The sequence below is a fragment of the Eleutherodactylus coqui genome, chromosome 5 (assembly GCF_035609145.1).
Source record: "Eleutherodactylus coqui strain aEleCoq1 chromosome 5, aEleCoq1.hap1, whole genome shotgun sequence".
Classification (NCBI taxonomy): domain Eukaryota; kingdom Metazoa; phylum Chordata; class Amphibia; order Anura; family Eleutherodactylidae; genus Eleutherodactylus; species Eleutherodactylus coqui.
The window spans coordinates 276,063,312-276,091,292 of NC_089841.1; the positions used below are offsets into that span (position 1 = coordinate 276,063,312).

Consider the following 27,981-nt stretch of genomic DNA (forward strand, 5'->3'; position numbering starts at 1 on the left):
TCTGTAGCCACTCGCCTCCAGGTCATAAGACCAGCTCACTGACAACCCGTCATAATACAATTCCTGACGGCACGCAATGCGACTAACGTGAACTCTTCATATATTAGTCACTTCTCAGCTCCATTGTGCATTGACACAGGAATTTATGCTAGCAGCTGGCGTAAATTATACATAAATGTGTTATTCCAGGTGGCCACACCCCCTACCAACAAGCCACACCCATTTTCTGTAAACAAAATTGTTAAAGGGAAGAAAGACAGTTTTTTTTTCTTTATGGATGTTGACCTAAAATTAACCCATTAACTGCAGGAGATAGCGTGTTGCTTGATTGCTTGTCATGTGACCTGGAGGCCAGAAGAAAAGTGCGGAATGCACAGCCTGAGGGGAGGAGCTACAGAACTGGATTCATTAATACTGTGTAAGATTGCTAAAAAAAGAGGAGGGTTTCTTCAAATGGTTAATGTTATTTCAACAAACCTATGTTAATGTGGCCAATGTAATTACTAGGAAAACTGCAATTCCCTTTATCCAATGTGCTGGCCTCTAGGAGTCTCCCTTCCTTCTAATATGCTGTCCACTGCCTGTTGTCAAGTGACACCTGTCTCTAGTAACAGACAGATTACAGGAAATGGGCAGGGCTTAGGTAGCATAAGGTAGCTCAGTGTGATACATATAGCCCATACAGCCTGTTCATCCTGCTGGCCTCTATGCCTTGTGAACTGGTGTGTCAGTCCTGATAAAGCTCTGGCCTTCTACAAGCCTGCCATGCTGTTAGTTTGTGTCACACACTCAGGCACCATCCTTTCACCTACTGGATGGCATACAAAAACCCTGCGTGATGTACCAAAGATGTCAAATTTTGATCCACCAGTCTATTAGATGTTCTCCCAGCCTTCAGTGGTCCTCTATAGGGGCGGCTTGGCCCAGGCAACTATTTTCTTTTACAATTATAGCAGCGGCTCTCCTGCTGATCCTCTACCCGTCAGACCTGCAGATAGAAGGCTTCTGTTAGGAGGAGACTTGGGGTTGCCAGAGGGGGCGCGCGGCGTGCCCGGGACTGTCGGGGGCCGTTTTGGTGGCGTCTGGTCTGGGGTCAGGCATGGGGTCCGCGGCGCTGCTGAGCGGGGCCTATGCGGCCAGGCTCGGAGTTCCCCTGTTAGGGGGCACGACCTGAGGAGGGCCGGTCTATATGCATTACCGGCCAGCGCATCACCAAGTCCCGCCCCGATTTAGGCAGGGCTCTTGGAATTTAGCTCCGCAGACACTCTCAGTCCATGCCAGTGTCTGCTTGCTCTCCAGCTAACACCCGCTCAGGTTCTCTCCAGTCTGCTGACCCGGTTTGCTCTGACTTGGATTTAGTCTGTTTCTTGCTTGTTCTTTGTTGGTTACTTGACGCTCCAGTCTTCTGTTATTTGTACATTTGGTCTCTCTGGTTAGTTGGTCTCTCCTGTCCTTGTCCTGGGGTCCCCATCAGTGCACAGTAGGGACTGCCGCCCAGTTGTCTCCCTGGGGTTTAGCCCAGGAGGCAAGTAGGTAGGGACACGGGAGAGGGTTGGTGGTAGGGACTTCCAGTCTTCCGTTCCTAACCAACCCTGAAAGCTTCTCTTCACAGATGAAATGGGAGCTTGTTTATTTCTTGCTGTATTAAGCTGTGCTTGACGATTTTGGTCTGTGAGGCGCCAACCAGGCAAACTGTTGACTCTTTAAAACTTGTCATCTGATTGTGTAAATGGCCTCTGGACTGCCAGGCCTCTTCCTGTCAGCATTTCTTGCCTTCTGATGGTATAGGGGACTGTACTGACTGCCACCTTGGCTTTCTTGGCTATTGCTTGTAGGTCAGACAGACGCTAAGGGTTACAATTATCTGTCTTAGGTTAATTGCCTTTTTCTTTCCATTATGATAGTAATGTGCTCTGTCCTAAAGAGCAAAACTGTCCAAACCCTGCCCTGGAGGAAGATGATCAGCAGGCCGGCTCCTGAAGCCCTGCGGGTGCTGACGCTGGCATATACACAGGTGGGGGCTGAGGAGGGAGCGCAGCACACGGATACTAAACTCAAGGGGAGTAGGAGAGCTCTGCTGCATCAGCACTCCCCTGTCATAGATCTTTTGCTTGCCTGGCAGGGTTAGTGTTACTTTTCCTGTTAGGCTTACATTATTAGTATGTACAGCTAATAATGTAAGCCTAACAGGAAAAGTAACCCTAACCCTGCAGGGGAGGCAAAAGTCATTACAGAGGCTGCTCGAACCTTCAAGGACCTGTAGCAATGCAGCCAATCAGGAGCTCGAGGCGTGACAGGGGCGTTCCTCAATGCAAGCCCTGTCACACCCCCAGCTTCTGGTGGTGACAAGATACAATAATAGCTTTGCTTTCTGTGCTGCAGATCAGCTATCCTTGATGTGTTCCCTGAAAAAAGCTCTTTGGTTAAAATCTTAAATTTAGGCTATTGTTGCGTTTGAGGTTAAAATTTCATTATATGTTTATTATTTTAAATTTGGACCATTTTACATTTGTTGGACCTGAACCTTCGACCCTCTATCCCTCTATCCCAAACCAAGCTTGGCACTAATACTATCCAGGACATGAAGAAGCAATCTATGTGAAAAGAAAATGAGTTACAAATGTGACCACCAGAAACCGGATTGTCAGCACTGCTGACTGGACCAATTGTCTTGAGACAGCTTGTGCATTGCTTGTTTCTTGTGGATTCTCCACAGGCCTCTCAACAACTGTAGAAACCTCTTCTGTTTGTGGATTGCTCCCACATGTCCTGGACAGTATTATTGCCAGGTTTCTATAATATATATGTAGATATGACTGCTATAAAGACAGAAAAGACTTTTACACAATAGACTTTAACCCCTTGCTGCAGTCGAAAACCTCTGAATGGATCGGAGAGGTTAAAGATTGGTCTTGGTTGTAATGTAAGGTGCCACACACACTATATACATGTATACTGTGTGTACAACCACTAAGTCTAATAATCGGACATTTCCTGTAGATTTCATCTCATTCTTCTCACAGGTAGTATATCAGTCATAGGAAGAAGAAACCAGAGTAACAGCAGCAATTAGTAAGGCAGAGATTCAACAAGAGCAGCGAGAGACAATCGTCTGCCGTAGATTGTAACTAGAGATGAGCGAGTAGTGCCTTAGCCGAGTATACTCGCTCATCTCTCATTGTAATCCATGAAGGGCTTTACCTCTCCAGAACCTAAACGGACAGCCCTACTACTAGTTGTCTGCTCACACAGAGACCAGTAAGCTTCACCTCTTGGTAATGTTGGTGAGAGGCATCAAGGATCTTCAGCATAACATCCACTTCACGTTCTACCTCTCCGTCTGCATCTCGGCGTAACCCATGAAATATTTTGGTGAAGGAGCCTTTTCCTTGGCTTTCCAACTGGAAGACGAAGAGAGTTGTGTGATATCCAGTACCCAACCAATGCCCCCCGCTTTACTATGCTGTTATGGCGACAGACTGTAACCTCAGCTCTTATTTAAGAAAACGAATGCCGACAAGAACTAAAAAAGTCGCCTTTGGTAACCAATTGGTACCAGTTTTGATACCTACCAAGATCTGCGCCTTCCGTTTTTACATTGATCTGCTACAATCTGCTAAGCCAATTTAAAAGAAAAAATAACCAGAAGGTTTTTGCATATTTCTTTTTTTTTTTACTTGCAATTTTACAACTTCTTAAAAAAGTGAGTCTGAAGATTAGGCCTCCTTCACATAGGCAACAAAGTCACGCAACTTTTAATGCGTTGCGACAATGCTACACGTCGCATGTATATGAAGCCCCCGCTTTCCTATGGGTTCCTTTCCATTTGCGATGTTTTGTAGGCTGCGACATTGTGAGTCGATATGCACACGACTTACAAGGTTTTGTAGCCCCTATTTCCCTACGGAGCCTTCCTCTCTGTTGCATCAAACAATAATGCGATTTTCGTGCGGTGCGATGCAATCCTACCGTCAAAGCCCTAAACTAAGCAGGAAAAGTAAAAAAAATTATAGAGCCTCGTGCGGTGCGAAGTGTTAAGGCAGCAGAAATGCAGTCCTAAGCGCTCGCTCACGACCTGAAGGTTGTAGGTTCAGGTAGCCGGCTCAGGGTTGACTCAGCCTTCCATCCTTCCGAGATTGGTAAAATGAGCACCCAGCTTGGTGGGGGGGTAATAAATAAATTACCTGAAAGCGCTGCGGAATAAGTTGGCGCTATGACCGTAAGCTCCCCACTACTTGCTTGAAGTCTTCTGCCAGCCCTTCCTGGATTGGAAGATCAAAATCCCTGACTCCAGGAAGGGCTGACTATGATTTGTTGACGAGCTCCGTGGCTCAGCCAATCAGAGCCAGTGCTCATTGAACCAATCACAGCCCTTCAATGAATGAATGAATGGCTGTGATTGTTTCATCAAGCGCTGCAATGATTGTCTGAGCCAGGGCGCTCATGAACCAATCACAGCCAGCCCTTCCTGGAGGCAGGGGAGACCCGCGTCAGAGATGACAGCACTTCTTAGGTGATGTATTATTTATCTTATTTTTTTTTTAGTACAGCTAGGGCTTATTTTTTGGGGTAGCCCCCCCCCCCCCTTCCCCACCTAACCAAAAATCCTTGCAGATGGTGCTACAAAGTTGTGTGACTTTGTAGCACCACTTGATACTTAGAGGGCGCCACAAAATTGCGGTATTGCTATGAGGAAACGCAGCGATATCACGCAGACCACTGACGCGATATCCCTGTGATATTCTGTCGCCCGTGTGAAGGAGGCCTTAAGATGAGGTGCAGCACAATCTGGTGACAACCTCTTCAACAACACAGCAATCCAAAACCGCCACAAAACACAGACCACCAGGCTCAGCGCTTTTAGTAGACGTTTTTAAAAGAGATTTGATGGAAAACGAACACACTTATTGGTCATTGCAAAGTGCTGGCTCCGCCTCTACTTACAAACGTTATATCGGGGAGATGAATCTTCTGGAAGGTCAGCAGTGGGAGGTTTCTCTTCTGTCTTGTTGGTGACATGCTTCTCTGAGGGCAGTTGTCACGTAGGATCAAAAGGTTTGATTTCTCTATACATTAAAGGGAATGTGTCATCAGAAAATGGCCTGTTGTGTAAATCGAGCTTTTAGGGGAAACATTTAAATCCTGTATTTTTCACACTGACAACCAAGCCTAATAATCATAGTCTCACAGTTCTGATCTGTAGAAAAAACTTTTCAGCTGTCACCTCATTATCATCATAGGCAGGATTACAATGAAAGATAACACACATATACATACACACACACACATTAAATATATATAATATATACACACATATACATACTGTAGCGGTGCAGTGCGCAGGAGGGCCTGTAGAGGGCCAGAGACAGGGCTCCTGGTGCGAGGGTTAACCAAGGGGTGGAGCAGGAACCAGATAAAAGCCAGTTCCTGCCAAAGACCAGAGGGAGAGAGACCGCTCAGTGGAGCTGGGAGGGCTGCTAGCCCAGGGTCCGGTGCAGACCAAGAATGCCAGAGGTTGACAGGGTGATGCCCCTAACCTCAACACCTGGGAGAGGACCAGAGCAGCACAGGAAGGTGTTGCAGGCTGGTGGCCTGAAAAGGCAAGAGTCCAACAGGGATGACGCCCCGGGACTCCCACCCAAGTTGGGGTGCTTATGGACATGATGTGATGTGATATGCTGTGCTGTGGAATAAATGCTGGCAGGAGACAAAGAGATACACTAGTCCTGAGCTGTGTTTACCCGTGTGGGGCGCCATTTCTGGTATGAGAGGTCAGCGATCCCAAGGCAAGAGTACTCCCCTTGCTTCATATGGTGGAGGATGAGCTGGCATGATCTAGAGTGGCGCACAAAGCGGCAGGAGCAACAGGTGGATGTCTGCTGGGAGCCGTCCTGCTGTACACAGAGTTAAAGGGCCAGGAGGCCGAGTGTGCGATACCTGCTGTATGCAGTGTTTAAATGGCCAGCAGGCCAACTATGCAGTGTGCAGTGTTCAAAGTGCCAGGAAGCCGAAGGCTGCGGTTGCCTTGCAGGGCAACAGAGGACCAAGCAGAAGACGTCTGCAACGCAAGTTAGTGAACTTGGTTGTGTGTTATGGACTGGGCAGTCAAGATGGCGGGCGGTGCAGGAGCAAACCAGAAAGAGCCATGCTGGGGGTGTTTTCAGATGGACTTCTGTATGTATGGGTGTCCAGTGGCAAAGTGGTCGGTGTTGGAGGCTGACTACAGCGCTTTGAGGGCACAACGGGAGGTGTCCCGGCCAAAGAACTGTGATCACGTTCCATGGAGGGGTGAGGCTACTAAAAAGAATGTGCGTTCTGCGTGATATGGACTTGACTGTATTGTGGATAATGTGTCGCACGATGATACCATGAAAGCCGCACAGTGTGCACGGACATTTAAGTAAGTTTTGTCTGCGAACTGTGTTGCTGACCGGGTGGGGCAAGAAAAGTCCATTAACCCCGGCATGTCATCTGTGGGGGATGGTGGGATGTATTCTGTGCCCAACATGTGTAGATATGTTTCCCAAATGAAGTCAGGATGTGAACAGGGTGCAATGAATGCAGCCAATGCCCATGTGGGAGCCTGTGCAAGTATACCTCTAGTGAGAGGGGGGAAGAAAGAATGAAGATAGTGTGTGTAGGACTAGAAATGCTGAAATTAGTAGTACTATGCCTTCAGAGAGAGATAGGATAGCTCGTGCTAAACTTGCAAAGAGGAAAAAGAAGAAAACAAAAATGCTGTTAGTGAGACAAGTGAGGTTGTCAGTGCAGATCCTGAGGTCCAGGGTAAGACCGCAAGAGAACGCTTGGTTAAAATTCAGGAGGGATTTGCACCAAGGCAAGCGTATATGAAGTTTCTGGAAGAAGCAGGTCGAACTGCTAATAAAAGACTTGATGCAGAGTTTGAGAAAGAAAGGACTATCTTGTGTCTGCTTGGAGAAGAGGCCAAGAGGCAAAGGCTGTTAGCAGAGGAGCAGACAGATAAATTCCTAAAAGAAAAAGAAAGTATTCTTCAAGAAGCTGAGCAGCAGAAAGCAGAGAATGCAGCTCTCTTAAAGGAGAATGAGCAGTTTGAGAGATTGGCTAAGGAGGAAGCTAAACACAGGGTGTTGCTGGAACAGAAGAATGTTCAGTGTGACCAGAGCTTAGAAGAAATGAGAAGTAAGAAAGAAAAGTTTGAGGGATATCTTTCAACAGCCCATGAAGAGGTACAAGACCTCAGAGATGTAGCCAGAGATAAGGCTGATCGCAGAGTATGTCTGGAAGCACAATCTGTGCAGTGTGAACAGGACTGTAAGAAACTGCAAATGAAAACCCAAGAGTTAGAGATGACGGCTTGCGAGTTAGAAAGAGCTTCTACAGATGCACGGAATCAAACTACAGGTTTGCAGAATCAGGTTGCAGAGTTGAAAATGCAGTTGGCAAAGACAAATGGTGACTTGGAGTGCCAAATAAGTCAGCTCAAGGAAGAGATGGAACTAGAGAAAGCTGTTTGCAGTCAGGCAGAGAAGCAAGCAGAGATCTTGAAAGACTTACTGGGTGACAAGGAAAACCAGTAAGCACTGCATGAGAGACTGTTGTCCCAGCTACAGATGAGCTTGAATGAGAAAGCCGAAGTACATGGAACCCAAATCCAGGAGCTTGAACAGAGTCATGCTGTAGTTGTGAGGAAACTGTCCAAGCAGTTGAAACAAATTGAAAAAGTTAAAGAAACCTGGAAAAGTGAGTGTCTTGAGCTGACCCAAAAGGTGAAGGGATTGTTGGAAGACAAGTGTGCATATGAGTGCAAGAGAAATACAGTGGAAATGCAGCTCCAAGAGCTACAAGTAAAAGTCACAAAGTGACAGAGTGCAGACAGCGTTGTCTGAGCAGGTGAGCAGGCTGCACGTGAAGCTGGAAGCTCAGAGTGAAGAGTTCCAGAAGTTACTGCAAGAAGAGACACAGCAGAGGCTTGGTCTCAGTGCACACCTGAAGACCATGCAAGATGAGAGAGATGTGTTCCTCAAGCAGGTAAAGGAAGATGCAGAAGCTAAGAGAAACCTGTCACAGCAGATTGCAACACTCCAGGCTGAGGTGTCTGGCCTAAAATATAGACTGGAGAAGAGTGCTGTGTGCTTGGATTCTGTGGAAGAGCAGAAAAGAGAAATACAAGAGGAGTTAGAAGCTACAACGCAGCAGTATAAAGAGAAGACAGCTGCCTGTGATAAGCTTGAGAAGGTTAAAGTACGTCTTCAGCAAGAGATAGAAGGTGCTTCTGTGAAGCTTGGTCTCCAAAAGGAGCTTGTGTCCAAACTAAGAAAGACGCAGCAAATATGTGAACAGCAGCTGACAGGAGAAAATCAGGTCTGCAAGATATGTCACTGAATGTGAACGTGCTGAAGAAAAGGTCTGCATGAAAGGGACCAAAGTGGTAACTTTAACACACACCCTGAAAATGATATCAGAGATGGAAGAGAAACGGTATTAGCACCCGGCAGGCTGGGTCACGGTTGAAGAGCAAGACGGTGAAATCCTAAAAGAGGTGGAAGCGATAAATCAGCTGTTTGTCTTCAAACTGAGGTCTATGACGAACTTGAGACGTTTACAGTGAGTCTTCAGCAGGAAGTAGAAGACATTAGTGTGGAGCTTGGTTACCAATGTCAGATGGTGTCCAACTGGGAGAAGAAACAAAAGATGGGTCAACAGTGGCTTACTGAGGGGAAGTCGGTGTTCCCTAAAGTCGCAAAACAAAGGCGTAACGAGCGGGTGCGCACTGAAATGCAAGACTAGATTAGCGCCAAGACAGATGCTGAGAAGAGAACCCTGATACGGGAAAAGCTAAAAGGTGTGTTCCAATGACCGGTAGAAGAAATGGAGACCTTGTTGGAGAAGATTAAGAAAGAGACTGAAGCGCTAACCTTGACGCGCACCATGAAGGTGGTGTCAGAAGAAAAGTGGTATTGCAAAGGTCCGCTAAGAAGTTTAGTGTAAAGGTGAAGCTCTGGGAGTCAAAGGGTCATATTGCTGAAAAGAAGGTCCAGAGACTAGAGAGGTCTAGGGCCCAGTCCAGACAAGGGAAAATAAAGAAGATCCTGTTTAATTCTAAAAAGGAGAGAAAAATTGTGAAAGTTATTGAGAGAGTGAGAGCTGAGCTACAGATGGGAGGTGAGCAATCCTCTGAAGTTCAAGTCACCAAAGAGAAGGCAGAAGGTGAAACTGCTAAAGCAGAGAAGGCCACGAAGGTAGCAGAGACTGGGGAAAAGGCCTCAGAAATTACTCCTGTCCTGGATAAGGAAGTTGTGCAAATGAATGGAAGTGTCTCTGTGGTAGAAGGCCCATAGATGGAAATAAGTGCACATGCTGCTACTGAAGGGCAGACTGAAGAAATAGCTCCTGCAACAGTTGAACAGATGAGTGATGTACGATGTGAAGTATTCCACATGGAAGCTGAGCTTCAGAAAGTGCCAATTAGGGCAAGAGACCCAAAGCCGTTCCACACTGAAATGGAGGACTTGGTTAGCTCCAAGGATGATGGTGAAAAGATGGTACATGAACTAGAAAAGACTCCTGAAGCCTTGGAGCAAGCAGAAGAATTGAAGGTTCAGGTAGAGAAACCTGAAGATAAGTTACAAGCCATAGAGGATAGGAAGTTGCACTTGGAAGTCAACTTGCAAGCTGTGAGAGCACGGTCTGACAGAGATCGGCAAGGTTGTGATGAGCCGAGTGAAGACAAGAAGAGAGAACTTGTCAGACAAGTAATACTAGAAAGAGACCCCCAAGCCTGGAGCTTTGACCCTGGAGGGCCAAGAAGAAAAGGTGATACGGCCTACGGCTTACATCAAAGGGGGGGGGGGTAGCAGTGCAGTGCACAGGAGGGCCTGTAGAGGGCCAGAGACAGGACTCCTGGTGCGAGGGTTAACCAAGGGGTGGAGCAGGAACCAGATAAAAGCCGGTTCCTGCTAAAGACAAGAGGGAGAGAGACAGCTCAGTGGAGCTGGGAGGGCTGCTAGCCCAGGGTCTGGTGCAGACCAAGAAGGCCAGTGGTTGACAGGGTGACGCCCCTAACCTCAACACCTGAGAGAGGACCAGCACAGGAAGATGTTGCAGGGGACGCCCCTGGACTCCCGGCCAAGTTGGGGTGCTTATGGACATTGTGTGATGTGATATGCTATGCTGTGCTGTGGAATAAATGCTGGTAGGAGCCAGACAAAGAGATACGCTAGTCCTGAGCCGTGTTTACCCGCATGGGGCGCCATTTCTGGTATGAGAGGTCAGCGATCCTGAGGCAAGAGTACCCCCCTTGCTACAATACACACACACACACACACACACACACACATTTAGACATACATATAGGTATTAGTGTATCTTGACGCCACAGGAAGCTAGGGGTTTGACAGGAGGAACGCCCCTGTCACACCCCCAGCTCCCGATAGGGTGAAGGCACAAAGGTCTTAGCAGCGTGTAGATTGATTTTAGGTGTCCCTGTAGGTTTAGGATGAAGATTACTTCTCCACTTAGCTTTACATTACGAGCTGTAAATGCTGCCATGTTACCAAGTGTAACATGGCAGCATTCTAAGCGAATAATATAAGCCTAAGAAGAGAAACAACCCTCACCCTAAAGCAGTCGGGTCACCCAAAATCAATGCACATGCTGCAGTCCTCCCCACAGCCTCCCCATCCCCCTGTGACCCAGTGCTCCTATAGCCTTCTCCAGAGCCTCCCAGTTGCCCTTCCACTGTGTAACCCAGCGTGGCCCTCGCTCCCTCAATGTCCACCACCGACGCTGTTCTGCTCCGACGTCCTGGCAGTACAGGGAGGCCGTACAGCGTCTCTGTGTGTGCTGTCGCCGCTGTTGGCTCCCTGCTCCCGGCCACCGACGTTACACTGACAAGGGGCCGGCAGCCAGCCGCTCCCAACGGCAAGGCGACATTCAAGTGCCATGGGGGTGCTGCGGCCCGCCGGTGCTCAGTCCACCGCAAGTTTACAGTCACGGGGTAGTTAAAAGTGACGGGGTGGGGGGCCGCCCTCCTAGCAGCCAGGCGCATGCCGCTGTGGAAGCCCCGCTGCATACCCCGCTCTTCGCTTCCCTTGCACATGGGGCTGCGTGGCTGCAGCAGGGTCGTGGTCAAAATTTGGAAGGATACATTTTGTAGGCTGCCGTCTGCAATCTATATATATATAAAATTGAATGTCTGTCTGTCTGTGTGTCTGTCTGTGTGTCTGTTTGTCCTTTTATGCGCTACTACACCATTCATCCGATCGCAATGAAACTTTGGGAAGTTGTTGAGTACACTCCTGGGAAGATTATAGGCATAGTACAAATATTCTATGATAAATGGCGCGTGCGACGTCGCCGACAGTTACGACCCCCCCACGTAGATCGTTCGATTTCCATCATTGCCACTAATTCTCTCACTTCCCGATGTAGAAACATGAAATTTGGCACGAGCATTGATTATGTCATAAATAGGAAAAGCTAATGGGTCCCAACTCGATTATTCAATTCTATGCGCAAAAGAATTAGCATCCAAATTTTACGTACGGAATCTAATTTTCTCGCTTTCCGGTGTCATAGAAACGTGAAATTTGGCACGAGCATTGATTATGTCATAAATAGGAAAAGTTCATAGGTCCCAACTCGATTATTCAATTCTAGCGCAAAAGAATTGGCGTCTAAATTTTACGTGCGGAATGTAATTTTTTTCACTTTGTATGGAATCTAATTCTCTCACTTCCTGATGTCATTTTATATAAAGGAAACGTCGCATGGTTACATCCACGTGGTGTTTCCTGGGTAACGCAGAGAACTATGCAAAATGGTGAACATATGTTTTTCCGGTATCTCTAAAGTAACCACGACTTCATAAGATTTTCCGTGTGAACACCAGATGAACACCAGTACCAAATTAACTCGGGCGAAGCCGGGTATATACGTACGGAATCTAATTCTTTCACTTCCTGATGTCATCTGTATTTATAAAAATGAATGTCTGTCTGTCCTTTATGCGCTACTACACCATTCATCCAATCGCCATGAGACTTTGGTAATTTGTTGAGTACACTCCTGGGAAGATTACTGGCATAGTACAACTATCCTACGATAGGTGGGGCGCGTGCGAGCGTCGTCGACAGTTATGCCCCCCAGACAAAGATCGTTTGATTTCCATCTCAAGCACAAAAGCAAAAGGCATTACGAGCAACGGGAGGCGTGTTCAACTACAAGATGATGCATCCGCCGAACGTATCACAAGACAATTGCTGGATATTGAAAATGCTGAGGTCAAATGAAAGCTGTGCTGTGATTGGTTGCAATTTCTTATACTGCTGAGGTAAAATGAAAGCTGTGCTGGGATTGGTTGTTATGTATTATACTGCTGAGGCAACATGAAAGCTGTGCTGTGATTGGTTGTTATATATTATACTGCTGAGGTAACATGAAAGCTGTGCTGTGATTGGTTGTTATATATTATACCACTGAGGTAACATGAAAGCTGTGCTGTGATTGGTTGCTATTTTTTATATTGGCAGAATAAAAGTTGCGCTGTGATTGGTTGTTATTTCTCTTTCTGCTGAGGTAACATGAAAGCTGCGCTGTGATTGGTTGTTATATATTATACTGAGGTAACATGAAAGCTGCGCTGTGATTGGTTGTTATATATTATACTGAGGTAACATGACAGCTGTGCTGTGATTGGTTGTTATATATTATACTGCTGAGGTAACATGAAAGCTGTGCTGTGATTGGTTGTTATATATTATACTGCTAAGGTAACATGAAAGCTGCGCTGTGATTGGTTGTTATATATTATACTGAGGTAACATGACAGCTGTGCTGTGATTGGTTGTTATATATTATACTGAGGTAACATGAAAGCTGTGCTGTGATTGGTTGTTATATATTATACTGAGGTAACATGAAAGCTGTGCTGTGATTGGTTGTTATATATTATACCGCTGAGGTAACATGAAAGCTGTGCTGTGATTGGTTGTTATATATTATACTGCTGAGGTAACATGAAAGCTGTGCTGTGATTGGTTGTTATATATTATACTGAGGTAACATGTAAGCTGCGCTGTGATTGGTTGTTATATATTATACTGAGGTAACATGACAGCTGTGCTGTGATTGGTTGTTATTTCTCTTTCTGCTGAGGTAACATGAAAGCTGCGCTGTGATTGGTTGTTATATATTATACTGAGGTAACATGAAAGCTGCGCTGTGATTGGTTGTTATATATTATACTGAGGTAACAGGAAAGCTGCGCTGTGATTGGTTGTTATTTCTCTTTCTGCTGAGGTAACATGAAAGCTGCGCTGTGATTGGGTGTTATCTAGATATATAAAAACGAATGTTTGTATGTATGTATGTCTGTCTTCGCAGCGACGGGTAAGCTAGTTGCAATATAAACTTTAGTGGTTTGCCAGGACCTGCTGCTTAACAAGCTGCGCAGCCAATGAGGAGTTCCTGGTGGAGTCAAGATACACTAATACCCATATATGTGTGTGTGTGTATGTATGTGTATATGTGTGTATGTGTGTGTATATAATATATATATATATACACAAAACACAAGATACACCATTCACAATAGGCAATAATCACAGCTCTCCTCCTACCCCTCTCTGCACAATGATCTTGGCACAGGTTATAGGGCATGCCTAGAATACTTTCTAACAGAACTCAATGGTTGAGGTTCTGTCCTTTTGTCTATGCACCATGAAGCTCCTGTAGCATATACCATCAGGTAAGATGGCAGAGCATTATCATTATGTACAGAAAGTTGTATTTTTTTTTTGCACAAAAACAGTTAAAAAATGGAAATAAAGTAAAAACTGCATCATAACTTACTATCTGGTTTTAATACATTAAAAACCCATAAGTGATTCCTACTTTATCTAGAATATTCATAGGATCTATATTTTGTCTTTAAAGGACTTTTCCCACTACCTAAAATTGCTTTACAGCCACTCTATACTTCTTGTTCACTGCTGGCCAGGACACATGACTGCAGCAGCCAATCACTGGCCAGAGCAGTGACCTTCTATAGGCAGCAGTTGGCTGCTGCAGTCACATGTCCTGGTCAGGAAGGACAGAGTGGCTGTGAAGCAATGTTAGGGAGTGGGATATTAAAATATATTCTCTCTGTAGACTGAATCATCTAGGAGTAAATGGTGTTCTGGACTTTCTATAGTTTATAGACATAAGGTTTATGATTTTAGGATTCAGTTCTAATTGCTAAACACACTAGAATTAGATTTTCAATTGGAGCAGTTACCTTTGGCTCTCGGAGGGCAGCAAGATGTCAGACGGATGGAGACCCCACCCAGACATAGGTTGTTCTGCTGGTAGTACTTCAAGAGGTTCCGCAAACTAGAGAAGTAGCGCAAGACACCAGCCAAACAAAACGTGTCGTTCTTCCACTGGATGGAGCAGCCCTGGAAGTCCATACCCAGAGGAGTCTGTAGGGGAAGGTGCAATAAAACGGGGGAGAGAGCAGAAGCAAAGAAAAGCCTGATAACTTGACAAGTCAATGAAGAGTAAACAAGTGCTGAGACAGAGTGAGAAGCTGTCACCTCAGTACGTTTCGGAATATGCCCAGTCACTTAGATTGGGTCTCCGAGCTAATTCTGCAATGCAAACGTGTTGAAAGTGTCAGTTTGTGAGAAGTACCTCCAAGCACACAGTTAGCAGGATCCTGTCATAGTCCTGGGGAGAGCTGCGGAGAACGTAACTGCCTCCAACTTTTCCATTGAGCTTCAGTTTTTCGATAGCAAACTCTGAGCTGCAAAAAGAAAAGCTTTAATGTAAACAGTAGAATGAATTTGGTTGATAAATTGAACTGAAGAACACGTGAAAATGTAGATTCAACCATCAAATCAGAACAATTCGGTGTCCTATATGAGCTGGTAATGAAGACAATCATCAATACCAATTTTCAGGTTATTTTTCTATTTTTTTTTTGCCACCATATTGTGAGCTCCACATATTCTGTAACTGGCCGGTCTATGTGGCTTTGGCTACTAAATGCTCTTTATGTAATCTAATGGAAACAAAGTATGTGGAGATAATAGTCATGTGAAGGCTTCTCTCTGGAAACTCAAGGTTTTCTGTTTGGTTTGGGACCCTTCTAACCAAAACAATCCAATGTGTTATATTAACTTATCAAGGACTGGTCATCAATAGACCAATCAATATGTAAAAGTTCTCCTTTTACGTGTCACGTTGTGCTTCAGGGACCTGGGGTTCTGTGGATTTCCAGGAGACCACTGCTGCAGGTGTGGTTGATTTGGCTAGCGGATGGCATGCAGTTCTCCAGCCAGTCAATCACTACTGGTCTGCTGCACATAAATACCAGCCGCTCTTACTAGAGGGTGCTGGTAATTTATCCATGTTTTCTTTCCCTCTCAGAGCTTGGTGTTATGCATGCTGCTAGTTTGAGTTGCTTTCCCCCACCTTGAAGGTAACACAGTAACATAGTTCGTAAGGATGAATGAAGACAATGTCCATCTAGTGCAGCCTGTCTAGCCTCCTGTTTTTGTTGATCCAGAGGAAGGCAAAAAACCCCAAATGCAGAAGCCAATTTGCCCTTTTGGGGAAAAAATTCCTTCCCGACTCCCTAATGGCAATCAGACTGTTCCCTGGACCAACCCCTAATAGTTCCTACCTTCCTATATACCCGGATTAACAATTAACCTAAGATTTATAACCTATAATATCCTTCCTCTCCAGAAAGACATCAAGTCCCCTTTTAAACTTCTCTAAGGATTTTGCCATCACCACGTCCTCAGGCAGAGAGTTCCACAGTCTAGCTGCTCTAACAGTAAAGAACCCCCTTCTATGTTGGTGATGAAACCTGCTTTCCTCTAAACGTAGCGGATGTCCTCTCGTTACCGTTGCAGTCCTGGGTATAAACAGATCATGGGAGAGATCCTTGTATTGTCCCCTCATGTACTTATACATGGTTATTTGGTCGCCTCTTAACCTTCTTTTTTCTAGAGTAAATAGTCCCAGTTTTGGTGCCTCTCTGGGTATTCCAGTCCCTTCATTCCATGTATTAGTTTAGTTGCCCTTCTCTGAACCCCCTCCAATACCGTAGCATCTTTCCTGAGCCCCGGTGACCAGAACTGTACGCAGTATTCCATGTGAGGCCTGACAAGTGCCTTATATAATGGAAGGATAATGTTCTCGTCCTTCGCCCCTATGCCACTTTTAATGCATCCCAAAACTTTATTTGCCTTAGCAGCAGCTGATTGGCATTGGTTACTCCAGTTTAGTCTATAGTCCACTAGTACCCCCAGGTCTTTTTCCATATCACTTTTCCTTAGCGGTACCCCATTAAGTGAATATTGGTGACATCCATTCTTGCTGCCCATGTGCAGAACCTTACATTTATCAACATTAAACTTCATTTGCCATTTTCCTGCCCAAGCCCCCGGCTTATCTCATAGTAACATAGTATGTAAGGCTGAATGAAGACAATGTCCATCTAGTCCAGCCTGTCTATCCTACTGATTTGATCCAGAGGAAGGTAAAAAACCCCAAGGCCAGAAGCCAATTAGCCCTTTTGGGGAAAAAATTCCTTCCCGACTCCCTAATGGCAATCAGACTGTTCCCTGGATCAACCCCTAATAGTTCCTACCTTCCTATATACCCAGATTGACACTTAACCTAACATTTATATCCTGTAATATCCTTCTTCTCCAGAAAGACATCTAGTCCCCTTTTAAACTCCTCTATGGATTTTGCCATCACTACGTCCTCCGGCAGAGAGTTCCACAGTCTAACTGTCCGTTTGTAGCCGTACATTGTCCTCCATTGCATTAATTATATTGTATAATTTTGTGTCATCTGCAAATATTGATATTTTGCTGTGCAGCCCCTCTATCAGGTCGTTGATAAATATATTGAACAGAATGGGGCCCAATACTGAACCCTGTGGCCCCCACTAGTGACTGTGGCCCAATCAGAGTATAAGCCATTTATTACCACCCTCTGCTTTCTATCATTGAGCCAATTTTTAACCCAATTACACATGTTTTCACCCAGTCCGAGCTGCCTCATTTTGTATATTAGCCTATTATGTGGCACGGTGTCAAACGCTTTAGAGAAGTTCAGACATACGAGATCCATAGACTCTCCCATAGACTCTGGTGAGTTATTCCATTGTTTTCCTTGAGGTGCTCATCGATGGTGTCTCTCAGAATCCCCTCGAAACTTTTTCCCGTTACTGAAGTGAGACTTACCGGCCTGTAGTTACCAGGCTCACTTTTGGTCCCCTTTTTATAAATTGGAACCACGTTGGCAATGCGCCAATCCAATGGTACAACACCGGTCTTGATAGTGTCTAGAAATATTAGGTATAGCGACCTAGCTAACTCATCACTTAGTTCCCTTAGTATCCTTGGGTGTATTCCATCTGGGCCTGGCGATTGATCGATTTTAATCTTCTTTAACCTGTTCTGCACTTCCTCCTGCTGTAAAGGTGGTCTGCACAACTGATCTCCCCCTCTGCATGTTATGCAGACCCCCTCTCCCTTCCCTTTTACCCTTCTATTAGGTGCAGCCTCCAGACATCTCATGTCGTGCATGTTGTCTGGTGGGTGATATCTGACAACACGTTCAGTGTGGTGTTCGCTGTATGTTGCAGGCACTTGGTGTGAACAGGGTTGTGTTCTATGTATGTCTGTAGGTGTTGACTACACTAGATGTGAACTGTCCTGTTTTGTATGCTGTATTTCACTTGTCTGGTGTTCCTGTTACCATCTAGGGCAAGCCAGACCCTGAGGTTGCAGCATGGGGCCGTCCCTATTGGGACGATTGCCCCGCTTCTAGGCAAGGTTCCCTTTTTGTGGTTTGAGTTTAAAAAAAAAAAATTGCAAGTCCTTCATAAAGGACTTATCTGTATGGGCCTAGTACAGATGCATCTCTGTCCTACCAAGGAGGGAGTTTACCAATCGTGCCAGCATAGATAGAACTATTGTGCCTTACACAAACAGCCTCAGTCACAGAAAGAATACACACACCCAGAGGGAATATACAGAGGATATCCTCTCCTACTGACACAATGGCACATAGGACTTATCCATACGGGCCTAGTGAGAATGCACCAATGTGAAAGCAGGAAGATTTAAACACAAGTGATATCATGTAGGGGTCTAGTGCATAAAGTCAGGCTGGTCATTCTGTTATGTCCGTGCTGGCCGTGGGAAGCATGGCGCATGCTGAATGGATAAATCATCATGGTATTGGGGACAGATCGCTGCTGCTTCCTCCTAGCAAGACTTTCTGTGATCACGCATCGCATCGCTTGTCCTTTTTATTGCTTATTTCTCACTTTAAATTACTTTGTACTTATTTCAAATAATAAACTTCTAAAAATCTTTCACTGTGAGACTGAATTATCGGAAGAGCTGGATTTCCATAATACTGGTATTAAGAATATTATTTTGGTATTGCAGTGTAGAGCCACCAGCAAGCGAGGACCTTTGTTTGGGCTAAAGCCCTGCAGTTAGGCAAGTACAGAGTAAGGCTGCCTGTCCATGGTCGTTGCAGTATCCCGCGGCGTAGATCCGCCGTGGGATACCACCGCCCGGGACCTGGAGCCGACAGACGGATCTCCGCTGTCAGCCTATCTGACACATAGGCTGACCGCAGAGAATTGCTGTAAATTCGCAGCATGCTGCAAATTGCTGCCCATGAGCAATGATTCTCTGCTCACGGACAGGGGGGAAGCGCTCTTCATAGAAACGCTATGGAGAACTTTCACTGCGTTCCCATCACCGCAGTGAACGCAATTTAAACCCGCCTGTGGACAGGCAGCCTTAGGGTATACGCACATGGACTTTTTTTACTTGGACGAATAGAGTTTAGGATGTGCTATTCTTTTAGGAGGAGAATAACACATGTCAACGTGAAGTGCTCACCCCAATGGACAGCAAACTGAGGGGAGAGTTTCGGGTGCAACTTTTAAATCGCTGATGTCGATGTAGCCTCAGGGTGGTGGCAGGGATCCTTAATGCCACTAATGCTTCTCCTCTCTCACTTTCTCTCTGATGATCCAATGTGGATGTCTACAAACCGCACATTTTCTTGTTATCTAGTTTAAATGTTAGTGTTTACAAATGTCCGAATACCATTGAATAGCATTCGTGTAGTTTAATTTTTTGAATGTGTACTAAATAGAGATGAGCGAGCACCAAAATGCTCGGGTGCTCGTTACTCGAGTCGAACTTTCAGTGATGCTCGAGGGTTCGTTTCGAGTAACGAACCCCATTGAAGTCAACGGGCGACCCGAGCATTTTTGTATTTCGCCGATGCTCGCTAAGGTTTTCATTTGTGAAAATCTGGGCAATTCAAGAAAGTGATGGGAACGACACAGCAACGGATAGGGCAGGCGAGGGGCTACATGTTGGGCTGCATCTCAAGTTCCCACGCCCCACTATTAAGCCACAATAGCGGCAAGAGTGAGACCCCCCCCCCCCACACTGTCAGCGTAAAGATCGTTCTCCCCTGCCACAGCTGTAACAGTGACTGCTGCCTCTCATCTGATTTGGTCCCGCTGAGCCAATCAGAGGCAGCAGTCACACACCCATTCATAAATTCATGAATGGGTGTGTGAGTGGAATCTGCCTCTGATTGGTCAGGCTGTGACCAATTAGAGGCAGCTCATTCAGCAGGCGGGGATTTTAAATCCCCGGCTGCTGAATACTACTCACAGCTGTTCAGAGCAGTTCAGGAGGACTGCCGCTGGCCTCGCTGAACTCCGTCTGCCGGGACCAGGTAAGTATATATATATTTTTTATTTTTACACATTTCTGGATGAATTGCAGGGAAGGGCTTATATATTTAAGCCCTTCCCGACAATTCATCCCGCGCTCGCCGGCAGGCCATTGCTTTCAATAGAGCCGGCTGTATTGCCGGCTCCATTGAATTCAATGGTCAGTGCTCGTTTAATCGAGATGAGTATCGCGTGGTGCTCGTCTCGAGTAACGAGCATCTCGAGCACCCTAATACTCGAACGAGCATCAAGCTCGGACTAGTGTGCTCGCTCATCTCTAGTACTAAATGTTGGATGTTTTTACTGTATATTTAATAAAAAATATTGCAGCGATTTCTAGATTTATACCTGAGCTTTAATCCATAATTTGGCAGTAACTCTATATACTATATGCCATATGTTCCAACACAAGCAACACTAAAACATAGCCTCTCAAGCCTTTAACTTGTGTGTATCCTGCTGGCAACGGTTTACTCTGCTACTTATTATAACCATAGATCATTACAGGGTGTAGTTTCCAAAATGGAGTCACTTTTGGGGGGCGGGGGGCTCCACTGTACTGGGTACCTCAAGGTTCTGCAAATGCAACATGGCATTCTAAAATTATTGCAACGAAAGCTGCACTCCTTTCCTTCCGAGTCTTGCCATGAGCCTAAACAGCAGTTTATGGAAATGTCCCATATGTGGACTGTAGTAGTGCAGTACACAGAAAGGCCTGTAGAGGGCTGCAGACAGGACTTCTGCTGCTAGGGTTAACACCAAGGGGTGGAGCAGGAAATAGATAAAAGCTCAGTTTCTAACAAACTCAGGGGAAAGTTACAGCCTGGCAGGGCAGGACGGGCTGCAAGTTGAGGTCCAGTGTGGGCCAGTTGGGTCTGTCACCTCGTCTGACGGAGGAAGAGAAGCCCTCCAGACGCCCCAGGAGGGGTTAGTGACAGAGCCCTGTGGGTTGTGAACCCCATGCTTTTGTGGACTGTATATAATTCACGTTGTTGTATGCTGTAAAGGCTGGCAGGAGCCAGATTTAAAGAAAAAACCTCTGTTGCTGGAGCATATTTTGTGTGAGGTGGCCATTCCGGTATCACAAAGTGGGTGATCCTATGGCAAGCAGACCCTAACTTGCCACATATGGTGGAGGATGCGGGCACGATCCGGAGTGGCACAAAAACAGCAACTCATAAAGTGGATGTCTGCTGGGAGCAGTGCTGCTGCAAGCAATGTTGAAAGGGCCAAGAGGCCGAAAGACTGCGGTTGTTGCTGTATGCAGTTTAAAGTGCCAGGAGGCCGAATATACGGTTGTTGCTGGAGCACCATTTAAAGGGCCAGGAGGCCATAGAGTTGCGGTTGCCTGGGAGGGCAACAAAAGAGTTCAAGCAGAGGAGGACATCTGCGAGGCAAGTTGATGGACTTGTTTTGTTGGTTCATATTGACTGTGCAGTCAAGATGGCGGGTGGTGCACGAGGCAACCAAAAAGAGCCATGCTGGGGGTGTTTACGGACAGACTGGTGCATGTATGGATGTCCAGTGGCAAGGTGGCCGGTAAAACCCCACTGCTCTGTGTTGGAGGCTGACTGCAGGCCTTTGAGGGCACAACAGGAGGTGTCCCCGCCAAAAGACTGTGACAAGTATCCGGAGAAGACTCCATGGAGTAGTGAGGCCACTAATAGAATGTCTTATGTGCAGGATGGCTCAGCAAAACCTGCACAATGTAACTGGACATTTGGTGAAGATTTGTCCAAGGACTCTATTGCAGATAATGTGTGGAAATTGTTGCATAACCAAATGTTTTCCTTGCAGGAGGGTGCCGGGAGAACTGCAGTGTCTGCATTGGGTGAAAAGTCCAAAAACTGTATTATGGATAATCTGTTGCAGAAACGTTTCATTAACCCTGAAATATGTGTGGACGGATTGTGGGATGTTTTCTGTGTATGATATGGATAGAAATGTTCCCCACATAAAGCCACCATGTGAACAGGTTCCAATAAGGAGTGCAGCCAACGCCCATGTGGGAGTCAGTGCAAATATACCTCTAGTGAAAGAGGGAAGAAGAAAAGAAGATAGTGTGTGTAGGACTAGAAATGCTGGAGCTAGTAGTACTATGCCTTTAGATAGAGAGGGGACAGATAGTACTAAAGGTGCAAAGAAGAAAAAGAAGAGAAACGCTGCTTCTAGAGAGACAAGTGAGGTTGTCCGGGCAGATCCTGAGGTCCATGGTGAGACTGCAAGAGAACTCTTGTTTGAAATTCAGGAAGTATCTGCACCAATGCAAGCTTATGTAAAGTTTCTTGAGGAAGAATGGCAAACTGCTAATAAAAGATATGATGCACAGTTGGAAAAAGAAAGGGGCAAGTTGTGTCTGCTTGGAGAAGAGGCCAAGAGGCAAAGGCTGTTAGCAGAGGAGCAGACAGAAACATTCCTGATAGAAAAGGAAAGTATTCTCCACGAAGCTGAGCAGCTGAAAGCAGAGAATGCAGCTCTCTTAAAGGAAAATGAGCGTCTTCAGAGGTTGGCTAAGGAAGAAGCTGATCACCGGGTATTGCTGTAACAGAAGAATGGTCAGTGTGAACAGAGCTTAGAAGAGATGAGAAGTGAGAAAAAGAAGTATGAGGGATATCGTTCAACAGCCCATGAAGAGATACAAGACCTCAGATGTAGCCAGAGATGAGGCTGATCGCAGAGTATGTCTGGAAGCACAATCTGTGCAGTGTGAACAGGACTGGAAGAAACTGCAAATGAAAACCCAAGAGTTGGAGATGATGTGTTGCGAGTTAGAAAGAGCTTCTACAGATGCACGGAATCACACTACAGGTTTGCAGAATCAGGTTGCAGAGTTGAAAATGCAGTTAGCAAAGAAAAATGGTGACTTGGAGTGCCAGATAAGTCAGCTCAAGGAAAAGCTGGAAATGGAGAAAGCTGCTTGCTGTCAGGAAGAGAAGCAAGAAGAGATCTTGAAAGACAGACTGGGGTACAAGTAAAACTAGGAGGCACTGCATGAGAGACTGTTGTCTCAGCTACAGATGAGCTTGGATGAGAAAGCTGAATCACAGAGAACCCAGATCCAGGAGCTAGAACAGAGTCATGCTGTATTTGTGGGGAAACTGTCCAAGCAGTTGGAGCAAATTGAAAAAGTGAAAGAAAAGTGAGTGTATTGAGCTGACCCAAAAAGTGAAGGGGTTGTTGGAAGACAAACATGAATTGGAATGCAAGAAAAATGCAGTAGAAATGCAGCTTCAAGAGCTACAAGCAAGTGTCACTGAAGGTCACAGAAGGCAGACAGCGTTGTCTGAGCAGGTGAATAGACTGCAGGTGAAGCTGGAAGCTCAGGCTGAAGAGTCTCAGAGGCTGGTGGAAGAAGAGACGCAGCAGAGGCTTGGTCTTAGTGCACACCTGAAGACTATGCAAGATAAGAGAGATGTGTTCCTCAAGCAATTTAGAGGAAGATGCAGAAACTAAAAGGAATCTGTCAGAGAAGATTGCAACACTTCAGGCGCAGGTGTCAGAGATGGAAGAGAAACTGTATGAGAACCCAGCATGCTGGGTCTCTGCTGAAGAGCAAGACGGTGAAATCCTAGAAGGAGTGAAAGTGATAAATCTGCTGTTTTGTCTTCAAACTGATGTCTATGATGAACTTGAGAAGTTTACAGTGAGTCTTCAGCAGGAAGTAGAAGACATTAGTGTGGAGCTTGGTTACCAATGTCAGATGGTGTCCAACCGGGAGAAGAAACAGAAGATGTGTGAACAGTGGCTTACTGAAGCGGGTGCGCACTGAAATTCAAGACTGGATTAGCGCCAACACAGATACTGAGAAGAGAACCCTAATACGGGAAAAGCTAAAAGGTGTGTTCCAATGACCGGTAGAAGGAATGGAGACCCTGTTATTATGAAATACCCTGGAATATTAAGAAAGAAGCGCTAACCTTGATGCACACCCTGAAGGTGGTGTCAGAAGAAAAGTGGTATTGCAAAAGTCTGCTAAGAATTTAGGTGTGAAGATGAAACCCTGGGTATCAGAGGGTTATATTGCTGAAGAAGGTTCAGAGACTAGAGAGGTCTAGGGCCCAGCTCAGACAAGTGAAAAGAAAGAAGATCCCGTTGAATTCTAAGAAGATAAAAATGGTGAGTCATTGAGAAAGTGAGAGCTGAGCTACAGATGGGTGGTGAGCAATCCTCTGAAGTTCAAGTCACCAAAGAGAAGGCAGAAGGTGAAACTGCTAAAGCAGAGAAGGCCACGAAGGTAGCAGAGACTGGGGAAAAGGCCTCAGAAATTACTCCTGCCCTGGATAAGGAAGTTGCGCAAATGAATGGAAGTGTCTCTGTGGTAGAAGGCCCATAGATGGAAATAAGTGCACATGCCTCTACTGAAGGGCAGATTGAAGAAATGGCTCCTGCAACAGTTGAACAGATGAGTGATGTACGATGTGAAGAATCCAATATGGAGGCTGAGAAGGTTGTTGCTTCAGTTGAGATGCAGGATAAGGGAAAAGCCAGCGCTGCTGTAGGTGAAGACCAGAGTGACATTCCTACCGCAAATGTTGTACACGCTGAAGAAAATGTGAAGGTAGTTCAGGCTCAAGCAAATGGAAAGATTCTTACTGTTAGATAACATAAAGAAATTGAGCTTGAGAAAGTGCCAGTTAGGGCGAGAGACCCCCGCGCCTGGAGTTTTGACTTTGGAGGGCCAAAAGAAAGTGTGACATGGCCTACGGCCTATATCAGAGGGGGATATATGTAGTAGTGCAGTACACAGAAGGGCCTCTAGAGGGCTGCAGACAGGACTTCTGGTGCAAAGGTTAACACCAAGGGGTGGAGCAGGAACTAGATAAAAGCTCAGTTTCTAACAAACTCAGGAGGAAGTTACAGCCTGGCAGTGCTGGACAGGCTGCAAGCTGAGGTTCAGTGTGGACCAGTTGGGTCTGTCACATCGTCTGATGGAGGAAGAGACGCCCTCCAGATGCCCCAGGAGGGGTTAGTAACAGAGCCCTGTGGGTTGTGAGCCCCATGCTTTTGTGGACTGTATATAATTTTCCCTCTTCTCTCCATGACAGCACCTTGCTGAGATTATCGTCCCCTGATAGGACAGGAAGCATACTGAGAAGTTTAAAGGCTCCCCCCTTTCTACACTCCTCAGTATTATTCCTGTCCTGTCAGTGGAAGGACTGCCGAGGAGAGGGAGAGAAGAGGCTTTCAGCAGCGCATGGTGGGATCGGGAGGGCTGGTATGTGAGCACCCCTCCCCGCCCTAGGAGCATTGCCTCCGGTCGGTTGTGTTGAGAGGGCAGCCCTCCGGTCCTGTCCTCCGGGTCTGGACTCCCCGACGCATGTATGGCTGATTCGGTGTCGGATCACGTGCTCGCGCACAGAGGTCAGAGCTTTCTGTCGCAGGACACCTGGGGAGGAGTCTGGAGGTTCATGGGTAGCAAATTCAAATAAGGAGCTACTAAAATGCCAGAAGATGGTGCCAGACTCGGGCAGTGTGTGTTTTTGCTGCCCTGAGAGAATCTTCAGTGCTCCCTTGTCAATATGAGGCTCCAGGACCGGAGAACCCTGTGCAGGCTGGTACCTCCGGTGTTGTAAGTAGCAGTGCGGCATCTCAGATCCAAATGGGTTTTTTCAGCAGTGGGATTTACCGTGTTTTTATGTTTGTTTTGGCAGACGGATAAATCTGCAGCAGCGTCTGTGAAAGGCAAACCTAAAAAATGTGTTTCCTGCCGGAGAAGATTTTATGTAAAATATGTATAGCCCAGCTAGTAAAAGAGGAGTCAGCGGGCTTCATGAATGATATAAAAATGTTAGGAAGAGACGAGGTCCACTCGGCGTTAGCTTCCCAGAGCGTGGCTCCTCCCTCTACCCCCTCAGCTCGCAGCAGACCCCGTAGCGAAGAAAATGACTCGGATTCGGAGAGCGTGGCTTTCTCCAAGGAGGATTTTGAAGGGGCATTTATTGATTCTTCGGATGAGGAGGAATATAAAACGTTCTTATTTTACCCAGAAGACCTGGGGGAACTAATCAGAGCCATCCGGGGTACTCTGGATATAGAGGAGCCTAGAGAGCCCAGATCAATCCAGGACGAGGTTTTTGGGAGTCTGGGGGAGTGACAAGGGCCCACCTTTCTGGTTCTTAAAAATATTCCAAAGATGATCCGGAGGGAATGGAAGAGACCCGATTCAGGTGCTAGATATAGGGGCATTTAAAGATGCCACCCCTTTTCTGAGGATGTCTGTTCTGACTGGAATACGATTCCAAAGTTTATGTCCAGGTCGCAAAGGTAGCAAAATATACTTCCCTTCCTTTTGAGGATGCAGCTCACCTGAAGGACCATATGGATCGCAAGGCTAAGAGGCTCCTGAAAAAAGGACTTGGGAGGCAGCCGCGGGGTTCTTAGACCTGGCGTGGCAGCCACTTGTGTAGCAAGAACTCTACATGTTTGGCCGCGGCAGTTGGAAGTGCACGTCCAAAATAAAACTCCGAGAGCAGATTCTGAGCTAGTTACTAGAGATGAGCGAGCATGCTCAGATAAATCAATTACTCAAGCGAGACTTGCTCTTCTCGAGTAACTGCATTCTTGTCCAAGCGTGTGGGGGGGCCGGGAGGGATAGCGTGAGAGAGATCTCTCTTCCCACTGCCACCCCCACGCTCACCTCCGCGGGCCCCCTGAGCACACTCGAACAAGAATGCAATTGTTCGAGAAGAGCGAGTCTCACTCGAGTAACTGACTTATCCGAGCGTGCTCGCTCATCTCTACTAGATACCTATCCTAAAGATGGCAACTGGGTTTTTGGCTGAGACAGTCGGGTTAGCCGCCAGGTCGATGGCTCTATCTAATTCCGCCAGACGTGTATTATGGCTGAAGTCTTGGTCCGGGAATTCTACTTCTAAAGTGAAATTCCATGGACAATTCCTCTTCGCTCCTGACCTAGACAGAATTCTGGAAAAGGCCTCTGATAAAAAGGGGGCTTTTCCAGAGGAGAACTCAAAGAAGGCCCCAGGCAGCAGGATAATATTCTGGACGCACATTGAAAAAAACTTTAGTTTTTTTAACCATTTAGGAGACGGACAGATTTAACATTAATTATTAACATTTTGAGGAACACTTTGTTTTTCTGCACCAAACCAAAATTGCAGCGGCTCCTAGGTGTCAGAATGGTAGAGCCCCCCACAAATGACCCTATTTTATAAACTACACCCCTTAATGTATTCACAGAGGGAGGCAGGAGGATTTTGACCTCACAGTTTATTTTCAAGAGTTAATGCAATTTAGAGGAGAAAAAATAATATGTCATTTTAAAATAATATGTCATTCCCACCGTGTGATGTGGATTTATACACTTCTGTATGGCCATTACAAAGCACTTTGTAATATAATGTGTGCTTTGTAAATATGCCATACGGAAGATATATACTTACCTGATCAGATGCAGCTCCCCCCAGGCATGTCACTGGTTGTGGGGGGTGAGTGCTGCGTTGTCACCAGTCTCGGAGAGGGGGGTGGGGGGGCTTGCAGGTGCCACGCTGTCACTGGTCTAGGGGGTGCTGCGCTGTCACTAGTCTGGGGTAAGGGGGATGCGGGTGTCGGCACATATCACTGGTCTGGGAAGGGGGGGGGGAGTGCCGCGCTGTCACTGGTCTGGAGGGAGGTGGGGGGTGTGGGTGTCGGCACATGGCACTGGTCTGGGAAGGGGTGGTTGCCGCACTGTTACTGGTCTGGGGGGAGGTGGGAGGTGTCGGCACATGTCACTGGTCTGGGAGGGGGAAGTGCCACGCTGTCACTGGTCTCTGGGGGGGTGAGGGGGGTGCAGGGTTGTCACTGGCCATGAGGGGTGCGAATGCCATTCGCCGGGCTGTCACTGGCGTCCTGGAGGCGGGGGCGGGCTGTCACTGGTCCTGCGGGTGGCTGGGTTCTGTCACATAGACTTGTTGCCAGAGGTGCTGTCACATAGACTTTTTGCAGTGGGTGGTGCTGTCACATAGACTTGTCACTGTCGAGTGCTGTCACATAGACTTTTGGCCGTCGGGTGCTGTCACATAGACTTGTCGCCATCAGGTGCTGTCACAAAGACTTGCCGCTGTCGGGTGCTGTCACATAGACTTTTGGCTGTGCTGTGCTTTCACATAGACTTTTTGCAATGAGGGTGCTGTCACATAGACTTGTCGCTGTCGGGTGCTGTCACATAGACTTTTGGCTGTGGGGGTGCAGTTACATAGACTTTTTGCAGTGGGGGT

The 27,981-nt window shown here is 46.5% G+C and overlaps 1 protein-coding gene across 2 annotated transcripts in view; it reads right to left on the minus strand.

Moving 5' to 3' along the window:
* JAK3 (Janus kinase 3) overlaps positions 1–27,981 on the minus strand; it is a 224,072-nt gene that overhangs the window by 61,898 nt on the left and 134,193 nt on the right. For both annotated transcript variants that reach the window (XM_066604769.1, XM_066604768.1), the window contains 4 exons: positions 14,656–14,767; positions 14,261–14,444; positions 4,945–5,066; positions 3,270–3,401 (listed from right to left, as the gene is read on the minus strand). In XM_066604769.1, the coding sequence (XP_066460866.1) occupies positions 3,270–3,401; positions 4,945–5,066; positions 14,261–14,444; positions 14,656–14,767 (550 nt within the window). The remainder of the gene's footprint in view (positions 1–3,269; positions 3,402–4,944; positions 5,067–14,260; positions 14,445–14,655; positions 14,768–27,981) is intronic.